We start from the raw sequence: 11,351 nt of genomic DNA, 5'->3' as shown, positions 1-11,351 counted from the left end.
GCGACCCTGGGCTATCAGTTTCTTACAGATCACGAGTAAGATCCCAAGATTACTTCAGACGGGGCCACTGGAGTCATACACGCTGACCCGGTGAGCCACATGGACTCTCCCTCCCATATTCGAATGAGGCCCCCATGCACTGTGGCTCTGAAAGTTTCTGAATCAAACACTGATTACACAGTTCTCACTAACAATTCATTCATCCTAATAGTTAACCATTCATTTATCCTAATAGGAATTTACTACATCTACATCCGAAGCAAAAGATGACTTAAAAGAATCACTTCTAGTTCAGCTGGTCTTTTTGCGGAGGGAGGAGGGTTCAGGTTTCCGTAATGAACTAGTACAACAAATGGTTAGCCCAGAAGACCGAGCGTGGGAGTTCTGTGGGCATGACTGGCCCACAGGCTGTGAGCTGGAATTAGGCTTCTTAGTAAACCATTGCTAAGAGCTTACAAAGTCAGTTTACACAGACATCCACTGGGAAAGGGCAAAAAATCTCCCAGAGGAGCTCAGCAGACTTAAAGGAGTCCTTACAAATAGATGGTGTTTTAAAAATATATTTGTACTGAGTTCAGAGAGGAAGGGAGAGGGAGATAGAAACATCAATGAATAGAGAGAATCATGGATCGGCTGCCTCCTGCGCGCCCCCTATGGGGACTGAGCCTGCATCCTGACGGGGAATCTAACTGTGACCTCCTGCCTCCTGCGCGCCCCCTACTGGGGACTGAGCCTCCATCCTGACGGGGAATCTAACTGTGACCTCCCGGTCAACACTCAACCTCTAAGCAACAGGAGCCGGCAACAGATGAGACCGGCAACAGATGAGACGTTCAAGAGCTAGCAAGTGTAGTTGTACCCATGGTGCCAAGACTGCAGTGTGAACTGGAAAATGAAAGAGATGACACTGCAATGGAGGCACAAGTTAAAGGAAACAGAGTCTTCCAGACCCGTCTGGGGGAACCAACGGCAAAGGGAAAAGAAGGAAAAGCCATAAAGGCAGCCCGGCATTAGGGCGGCGCTCTCTCCAACTTAAACCACAGGGAACAGACGGGGGACCCGAACGTACTAACTGGTTTCAGCTTCTCCAAGTCAAAACAACTCGTCTCCACATCTTAACGTAGCTCTTTTCTTTAATTGAGTCCAATACAACGTTTCCTTTAGGAACTTAAATAAAATATTTTCCTTTTGCTAAATATAAGCTATACTGATTGGTTAGATGCTGCCCAAAATCAGGATCATCACACATCGAAATTCTGTCACATACCACTGAGGCTATAACTGTTCTCACAACGTGGTAAGTAAAGTCGGTAGATAAAAAAATGAAGTGTCTTATATTGAGATACGCTATTTAAGGTATCTCAAATTGAGATTTTGAAGTATGATGACATAACTCAGATTTGAAACTTTAAAATATGTAACTTTAAAATATGCCACTGGGTCTTATGAACACACTTATTTAGGGTTTTGATTTTATTAACGTCAAATTAAAAGGTATTTTATAAATTAAAAAATGGCTAGGATGCTTTATTAATTTAAAACAAAATAACATAAAATCACTTTTGTTATAAAGGAGGAGTTTAGCAAGAATAAGAGTAAATGAAAGGTATTTTTTAAAAAATATATTTTACCGATTTTTTACAGAGAGGAAGGGAGAGAGATAGAGAGCCAGAAACATCGATGAGAGAGAAACATCGATCAGCTGCCTCCTGCACACCCCCCACTGGGGATGTGACCGCAACCAAGGTACATGCCCTTGACCGGAATCGAACCTGGGACCCTTCAGTCTGCAGGCCGACGCTCTACCCACTGAGCCAAACCAGTTATGGCTGAAAGGTATTTTTGAAGTACTAAAACTTAAGATGAACACCATTACATTAATAGGGCCATCTCCTTAAATGTTCTCTCAATTTAAGAGTATATTAAGGAATAAATATTAAATTTATAACAATTTTTCATTTCATAGCTTATTCTGCGTAGGTCTTAACTACTCCACAACTTGAGGCACCTATCAATGGAACACACAGTGATTAAAAAATGTAGTTAGATTAAATGGATACGAGTTTAAAACAGCAAAGACATGGAGAAGTTCTTCAGTTGAATGAAATGTAAACTGTCTACACAGTAATACCTAGAGTGAAAATTAAGACAGCCAATTATTCCCATAATGTGGGCAGACTTTTCTCAATTATAGGATAATCACCCCACTGTGTTTTACATATAGATTTGAAAACAGGTTTCGTGTGACTTACCTCTGGACTGCAGTCCTTCCTGGAAGGCTGAGGAAGTGCTGATGCACTTGAGCTGCGTGGGGACCATTCCGCGACCTCCTGAGACTGCGAGGACCAACTCAGTTCATGTACAGGAGGCGCTTCATCACCCGACGCATCGCTCTTGACCTGAGACGCATCGGACACCGTGCTCCCAGGCAGAGAGCTGGGCGAGCCCCCCTTTCTCCGGAACTGGTGCAATGCTGTGCTCGGAGTTCTTGAAAAATCGCCAAGGCTTCCAGACCAGCTAAAACAGCTTCTTAGTGTCCCCAGAGCGGGTGGGGAAATGGTCTTTGTGAATCCGATGGTCTTAAAAGACGGAGACTCTTCATCAGCAATCACCGTTGCGCCATCTGGAGTCTGACCACTCGGAGTGTGTGCGACACTCCTCTCAACCAGCTTCTTGCTCTCCAGACAATCTGATTCATTTAGATCAACCAGCTTCTTGTTTTCCAGACAATCTGGTTCACTTAGTTCACCCAGCATCTTGCTCTCCAGACAATCTGATTGATTTAGATCAATCAGCTTCTTGCCCTCTAGACAATCTGATTCATTGAGATCAACCAGCTTCTTGCTCTCCAGACAATCTGATTCATTGAGATCAACCAGCTTCTTGCCCTCTAGACAATCTGATCCATTGAGATCGACCACCTTCTTATCATCTAGACAATCTGATCCATTGAGATCGACCACCTTCTTATCATCTAGACAATCTGATTCATTGAGATCGACCACCTTCTTATCATCTAGACAATCTGATCCATTGAGATCGACCACCTTCTTATCATCTAGACAATCTGATTCATTGAGATTGGTCTTTTTATCTGTGTCAGCAGTTTCATCTAGAGGTTGGGGGCTTGCTTTCTTTGATACACAGTCCATAGAATCCAGAGAATTGCAAAAAAACCTAATAGAAAAACCAACGGAAAGAATGCATAAGTATTTTAGTTTCCTTGCAAGGTGTTAAGATTCAGAATATGACCCAGTTTCTTTAAAATAAAACCTCATAAATAATTTTATGCACGCTTCTATCACAGCACACCTCCAACTAGACCCGACGTTTACCTGAGACCATTAAAAGCACATGGCAACGCAGTAGATAACACAACAGACAAACAGCATCCTAGAGATGGAACCGTACCTGCTTCTGGTCCCAGGAACCACAACGGCACCACTTTCTTGATTTTTTCTCTGCAAAAATGCTGCAAATTTATTTCTTGTCGTAGGTGGTGTGCTTAAGGTTTTTTTAATAGTAGTTCCATCCACCAGGTCAGGCATCAGTATTTTGGAAGAGTTCAAGGATGTACTACCTTCACAGCCGTCTTTCTTGGTCTTCTTTGTAAATGAAAGAGAATACTGACTCAACAGATCATCTTCTGACAGCTCCTCTAAATAAAAACAAAGTGACCATGAATAAATGTTTGTCCACATGCAGTTAAAGATTTGGCTTTAGCCAATGGACATGGAAAACAGGGGGATGAGAGCTTGAGTGGGGGCGACGGGGGAGGATGAGGGTTTATGGGGGAGGAATGAGGACACATTTGTAATTCCTTAACTAATAAAGAATTTAAAGATAAAAAAAATAAAAGATTTGGCTTTAGCTTCACAATCCATGTCCCTTTGTTCTAAGGATAAAGACTTTTTTTTTTTTAAACTATGCACCAGAAAAGAAAATCCAAGGATAACTTTAAAATTTTTTTTCTTGGCTGTGTTTTACAATTTCACAAATTAGTATGCTTTAATGTCAATTATTTGTACAATTTTATGTGAAATTACCCAAACCATCATTTCAGGACACAATCAATTTTGTAAGGGTATATACTCATTTATACTAAGGGCTTAATTTTGAATGTAAAAAATAAAAAAACCAATTTTAAGGGGATTTACATGTAGATACATAATTAATTTAATGTTTGATTTTAAAAATGTCCCAGTAAAACCATATCTATGTGATATGGTGATTGTCAGGAGTCAGAAGTAATTTGCTAAGGAGCCCTGATTGGCTGCACGGCAAACGTATCCTGTGGTATTAGAATAGATCAAAGACAAAGCAGTACAAAGGCTGCAGCCCGAGACAGGCTGAGACATAGCGATAGCAGTAAGTGTCTTAAATTAGTTCAATGAATTCTCGGTCTGAACAGCTTCCTCTCATAGGACTGAATGCCCATTACTCGAAAAAGTCAGTAAAATAGTTGAGGCCCCCCAAATACCAGAGACAAGAAGATGATACCTCCAATCCAATTTTAAAGGTACAGATTTTTAAAAAGCTATACACCAGTGATTTTGACTCCTGGCATGAGCCTAAATTTGTTTATTATGAAGGGAATTATGAGCCCTTACAGAAAACAAATATTGTAGGAGCCCCAACAAGGCTTCCTTAAGAAGCCACGCCAGACTAACCTCGTTTTCTTTTGGAAGAAGCTTTAGACGAGCTACTCAGGCAAGTCCACAGATTTAGCATATCCCCCGGAGGACACTCAGCGTCTCTCCCCTTATCCCCGTAGACAGCAGCCATAATCTACTGTGTATTATTACGTGGGGTTAGCAGCAGGCTGGTCAGCCCTGAAAGACTACTGGCGGTGATCAGTCTGAAAGGAGGGTGTCTCTGTATAGTGCTTTAGATTTCTGCACTGTCTCTGATGCAGGTGAACATTACATAAGCAAACACATTTTAACCAAAACTTTAAGACACAGGAAGCCATACTTCTCAAATTTCTAGCCGACAAAGATAATACCCATATATTAGATAATACAGAGATTCAAAAATGAAAAAAGACTAGTGGGCAGGACAATGGATTAAAATGAATTCAGAACACCTCAATAAGAATAATTTCACCTGCAGTTAGGTGTAAATGTGTAACTGTACCTGGTTTAATAGGAACTGGTGGATTTTGATGATAAACTCAGTAAATGCCAGTAAAATGACAAGAATGCAAATAAAAGCTCACACTATCTTCGTCTGCGAAAACAAAATCCCCGTCTGGATAAAGGACTGAAACAGTGCCACAACTCTAACCTCTACTGTGCTGTGGTAACCCAACCACATGCTAACGGCCACTCACTGCGAGTTACACAATGAGGCTCCCCCGGGAACAATGCGGAAGAAATTCAGGAGGGTCACAGAGCTGTCTCTAACTCTATGACGGGCTGTCACAGGAAAGAGGGATCCGACTTACTCTATTTTGTTTTATTTTTGGGTCTGTGTGTACGCCCAGGGGACAAGATCCATTGATGAGATGTAGTTTAACAAAGCAGGCGTGGTAAGGAATGAACACGTGTAGTAGTTACTTATGTACCAGGTGCTTTTATACGGTATCTTACATAACATACACAAAAGTTTGTGAAATAGTCAGTTTCATTCCCATAATAGAAGAGGAAACACAGTTTGAGAGAGATTATCATGAAAAATATTTAGGTTCATAAGGAATTTGGACATTTTGACCAAACCTGCATAATCTATACCTAAATTTAAAAATTAGCCTTTGCTGGTTTGGCCTGAAGACTGAAGGGTCCTGGGTTCTATTCCAGTCAAGGGCACATGCCTGGGATGCAGGCTCGATCCCCAGTAGGGGGAGTCTAGGAGGCAGTGGATCAATGATTCTCTCTCATCGTTGATGTTTTTCTCTCTCCCTGCCTCTCCCTTCCTCTCTGAAATCAATAAAAATATATTTTTAAAAAGAATAATAAAAAGTAAAAGCACGAACTATAGTTTGCAAAGGTGTTTGCTTTGTTTTTGTGGTTAGTCTTTTATTCATTCATGTAGATACTTGAGGGAAAGAAGAAATAGATTATAGTTATTCTTTCTACTTCTTAACATGTTCTATGGTGAAAAACAAAAACCAAAAACTTTTCCCAATACCTAGTTTTCCATTCTCAGCACTTCTGTTCAACACTTTACTGGGGTTCCAACAGGCAAGAAAAAGAAAAAAAGGCATCCAGATTGGAAAAGGAGAAGCAAGATTGTCTTTACTTATCGGTAATATGATTGTTTATATGGAAAATCCTAGAGTCTACCAAAGTGAATTCAGCAGGGTTGCAAATTACAAAAACCAATTATCTTTCTATATACTAGAATGACCAACTAGAAATCGAAATTAAAGTATCATTTACAATAGCATGACAAATCTGAAATATAAGACTCAATTTTATAACGGATGTACAAACCCTGGGTAGTGAAAACTATAAAGCACTGCTGAAGACTTAATTAATAAATGGATCAGAAAATTCAATATTCAGATATCAATTCTCCCCAAATTGAACTATAGGTTAAACTAATTCCCAATCAACATCATAGCAAGCTTCTTAAAAAAACAACAACATCCCTGGCTGGTTTGGCTCAGTGGATAGAGCATCATCCTGCAGACCTAAGGGTCCTGGGTTCGATTCCAGTCAAGGGCACATGCCCAGGTTGTGGGCTTGATACACAGTAGGGGGCTTGCAGGAGGCAGCCAATCGATGATTCTTTCTCATCACTGATGCTTCCATCTCTCTCTCCTTCTCCCTTCCTCTCTGAAATCAATTTAAAAAATTAAACAAACAACAACAAACTGACAGTTGATTCTAAGATTTAAATGAAAATGTGCAAAACAAAGTTAGCCAAAACAACTTTTCAAAAGAAGAACGAAGGGGACTATACTACTTGATTTTGAAACTGGCTGTAAAGTTACAGTGATCAAGACAGTGTGTCCGGCATAAAGATAGGGGGAGAGACCAACGCTTCACACTAACATTCAGAGAGACTCACACACACGCCAACTGACGACCACCAACTGTGCCCAGGCAGTTCAGTAGGGAAGCATCATCTTTTTAACAAATGGCCCTGGGGCGACTAAACTGACAAAACGCAGCCCTGATCCTTACCTCATACTCATATCACATAAGAAAATCAATTAACAATGGATCATAGGCCTGAATATGAGTTAAAACTATAAAACTCCTAAAAGAAACAGGAGAAAGCTTCGTGACCCTGGGTTTAGCAAAGATAGATTTCTTAAACGTGACCACTGCTAGCGAGCAGTTCACAAAAGCGAAACACATACCGCCTCTCGGCCGTTTGACAATGGACAGCTTCCTTGGCAGGTTCAGCCCTTTGGTGCTGACCACCTGCTCCCTGCCTGCAGTGCTTGGGTTCGCCTTCAGTCTTGTAGCTCCTGGAACAGGGGCCAGCTCAGGTCTAGGGCAGTAGTTCCTATGCCAAATGCTATGGACACCAGACGGCTTTTGAGATGTACTGTCATCCCAGCTACGACTTCTCGACAGGGCAGGCTAAAATAGTAAAAGCAAAAAGGTTTCTTGAAAAAAATAGTCAATCATTTCCCTCTGTAGCAACACAAATTATAAGTAAATAATTATCCTTAAAGAGAGCAGCTTTTTAATGAATTATCTGTCCTCTAATGACATGTCCTACACTTTCTGTTACATGTACCTTGTACTCTTAGGTTCCTCTTCTAACAAGAGGCACGTGATCTTATTAGCTCATCTTAAGAAATAGCCCTAGCTGGTTTGGCTGAGTGGATAGAGCTTCGGCCTGCGGACTGAGGGCCCCAGGTTCAATTCTGGTCAAGGGCACATGCCTGGGTTTCAGGCTCGATCAAGAGTAGGGGGATCGATGTTTCTAACTATCTCTCTCCCTTCCTCTCTGTAAAAAAATCAATAAAATATATTTAAAAAAACAAACAAACAAACAAAAACAACCCTGCCTTTATGAAGATTACACTGTTTTGGGAAGAATCAGAAAATAACTGGGACACAAATTACATAGCAGTAAGTGGTAAAAAGAAAAGAGAAATGTTATTAGAGAAAGCTGATGAAGATGAAGTTTGTTTTTGACTGTGGATCGATTTCAGGTTACAGGAAGTCATGTAAGTAGAGATTATATGGCTGGTACACTAGAAATTGGGTTGGAATAAATATGAATGAAAAGAGAATAGAGCCTGAGTGAAAATATGAACAGAAAAGAGAGAATGGGGGAGAGCGGACCATAAGGGATAGACGGAATTGGGGAAAAGTAGAAGAAAACAGGGAAGGGCCACAGAACACAGCGGGGTGTTCATTAAACATTTGTTAAATTGTGAATCAGGGGAAACCAAGTTGTACCTGTAAGGGTAGTGTTTCTAGTTTTGGATCTTCAGCAACATGACAGGGTGAACAGGGTGAGAGGAGAAGAGGCATCAAACGCCTGGTATATTCAAACAGAATGTTCAAGTCTACAGGTTTTTAATGGAAGGAAATTACCCGATATGCCTATGTTCTAAGAGACATAATTTCTTTAGCACCAAGCTGTTTCTGATCTATCCTCTGCACAGTGCCTGGCTATAAAAACGCTTCAAAGATGTTCACTAAACGGAGATCTGCCTCAGTCACAGTTCTGAGACACAACTGATGTGCGTTTAGAAAGAAACCATTAGAAGGTTACCGTAGCAGTGTCTGGATTGTAGTCATCGATCTGTTCAAAAGTATTTATATCTTTATTTCCAAGTGCTATTTGAAGAGCTATCGAGTCATCAATATACCTAGGTTGGTAAGATTAAGGAAAAATGTTTTTATTAACAATGGAACAAAACCCACTATAATAAGAAAGAAAAGTGGGCCTGGCCAGCGTGGCCCAGTGGTTGAGCGTCGACTTATGAGCCAGGAGGTGACGACATATGCCTGGGTTGTGGGTTTGATTCCCAGTGGGGGGTATGCAGGAGGCAGCCAATCAATGATTCTCTCTCTCATCATTGATATTTCTCTCTCCATTTCTCCCCCTTCCTTTCTGAAATCAATAAAAATATGAATGGAAAAAAAGAAAGAAAGAAAAAAGTGTATTCCATTGTCACAAAAAATCCTCAGGTTTATAACGTCAATGGATGCTAACTTCCACACTCGGCACTCCCAAACCACAGCATATTGACGCATCTCTACTTGTCAACGCAGGAGCTGGCTGTGTCCTGCAGCAAAGCCCCGAGGCATCGCTTACTCCCTCTTGAGAGGACGGAGAGGAATCCTGGCCGCCATCTGAGTGGCTCAGGCTTGTCACTGCCCACAAGTGAGTGGCCAGTGGCTGTGGGAAGGGCACCCTCATCGGAGTCCTCGCACACCCACAACGCCTCCCCTAATACATCCAGCTTGCTGGCCACAGGTGTTTCTCTTAGGTGTCCCCTTTGTTTTTGTTGTTGATTTTTAAAATATCTATTTGGCTCCATTGGAGGATTCACAGATCAGGCAGCATTCCTAATGCTGTAGGAAGGAGTTGTGTCACCTTTGGAATATGTTCCTATCAAGTAAAAACTAAGTAATTAACAAGCTATAGCGAATGAGCCTCAGATTTATAAACAAGAAGTAGCTCGAAATTTTCACCAGCATGCTAATTAAAATGAACAAAACACAGATTTCATTATAGAAAAGAAAGCAAGAAACAGTCTGTAAGTTTTTCACTGAATGTCTCGCTAAAAATGCCACCAGGGACACACGGAGGGACTGAAAAATCCTACCACGTGGTTCAGAAAGGATACCGCCCAGCATAGCTCAGCGCTGCAGGGTCGATGTCATCTCCGTAGTCATTCAGAGGGACGAGCTTCCTTCTGATGGGATCGAACACCAGCTGGTAGAGGAAGGTGTTGTTGGCCCGAATAAAGCCTTTGATGTAGTCCTCTGGCACTGTTATGTTCATCTTGAGGTAATGTCCAAGTTTCTTGATAACCTAACAACGGATGCAAAAATATTTATGCGTCATCTGCAAGAATACAGAATGTATTCGCCCCAAGACCAGCCGTGGTCAAACTACGGCCCGCAGCCGGATCCGGCCCATTTGAAATGAATAAAACTATTGAAAAAAAAGACCGTACCCTTTTATGTAATGATGTTTACTTTGAATTTTTATTAGTTCACACAAACACTCCATCCATGCTTTTGTTCCGGCCCTCCGGTCCAGTTTAAGAACTTATTGTGGCCCTCGAGTCAAAAAGTTTGCCCACCCCTGCCCAAGACCCATCTGCTTACATGAGAGGATGAGGAGAAATAGAAAAACCAATTGTTTTTATCTACATTAAAAACCTCTACCAGCAAACACAACCATGTCAGAGCACTTAAAATGCTGTGTTTCTTTAACAGTATTTTCTTTGCATTTTCTACTATTAACCCAAATAATGAGAAATTCAGTTGCACATCAAGTTTACATTCCTAAGTACATATTCTTCACACTCAAAGTCCCTTTTATTCAGAAGGCAAAAAACCAAATCATAAACGACTCGAGAATTAAAAACCCCCAGTATTCTTAGATCACATTTTGAAAGAGAAATTGGCATTCTAACCCAGCCGTGGGCAAACTACGGCCCGCGGATCCGGCCTGTTTGAAATGAATAAAAATAAAAAAAAAAAAAGACCGTACCCTTTTATGTAATGATGTTTACTTTGAATTTATATTAGTTCACACAAACACTCCATCCATGCTTTTGTTCCGGCCCTCCGGTCCAGTTTGAGAACCCATTGTGGCCCTCGAGTCAAAAAGTTTGCCCACCCCTGTTCTAACCCCTACTCACAGTCAAGGATGATTAAAGCTTGACGTGGTTTTAAATAGTTTCTATCAAACTCACAGATGGAGAAGGGAAGACCCAGAGAACTGAAGGGATCCAGGAGGCCAGGGCCTGACCCTCCATTCCCATCGTCTCCCACCGTCTCCCACCCCAGACACCATGAGGCTGCACCAGCCTCAGCCCTGAGGACGCACGCCTACCCCTGGAAATAAAAGGGGACTCTGCTCTGCAACCCCAGGGCTTTGGAGAACTACCAGTGGGGAGGAAGGGCCAAGACAGCAGAGGAATCCCAGAGCAGTGATGCGAGCAGAGATGTGATGTGAGGATTACAGGTAGCGTTTCCCAGAGGCTCTGTGACACCTCGGATAGCACATCAGATCGCGGGAGGAAGAGATGAGAACCTGCCGCCTCTCATTAAGCCACATCACAGAGATTTACGTACATCAATGTGCAATTCTTCTCATCATTTTCATTTGTTTTACAAGACATGGCTATTTTTCATAAAAATGTACCAGCTGATATGTAATGAATTTATTATTAATTTTAAATGAAGTAATAAATAATT

The 11,351-nt window shown here is 41.4% G+C and overlaps 1 protein-coding gene across 1 annotated transcript in view; it reads right to left on the bottom strand.

Annotated features, from left to right (window-relative positions):
- The window catches only part of EXO1 (exonuclease 1), a 35,359-nt gene that overhangs the window by 9,494 nt on the left and 14,514 nt on the right, over positions 1 to 11,351 (bottom strand). The window contains exons 6-10 of the mRNA XM_006761343.2: positions 9,767 to 9,954; positions 8,686 to 8,782; positions 7,310 to 7,535; positions 3,412 to 3,658; positions 2,253 to 3,177 (exon numbers count right to left, since the gene is read on the bottom strand). Coding sequence (XP_006761406.1) covers positions 2,253 to 3,177; positions 3,412 to 3,658; positions 7,310 to 7,535; positions 8,686 to 8,782; positions 9,767 to 9,954 — 1,683 coding nt within the window. The remainder of the gene's footprint in view (positions 1 to 2,252; positions 3,178 to 3,411; positions 3,659 to 7,309; positions 7,536 to 8,685; positions 8,783 to 9,766; positions 9,955 to 11,351) is intronic.

This window comes from Myotis davidii, unplaced genomic scaffold (assembly GCF_000327345.1).
Source record: "Myotis davidii unplaced genomic scaffold, ASM32734v1 scaffold174, whole genome shotgun sequence".
Classification (NCBI taxonomy): Eukaryota; Metazoa; Chordata; class Mammalia; order Chiroptera; family Vespertilionidae; genus Myotis; species Myotis davidii.
Note: the sequence above shows the minus strand (reverse complement) of the source record. Positions and strands in the feature narration are given on the sequence as shown.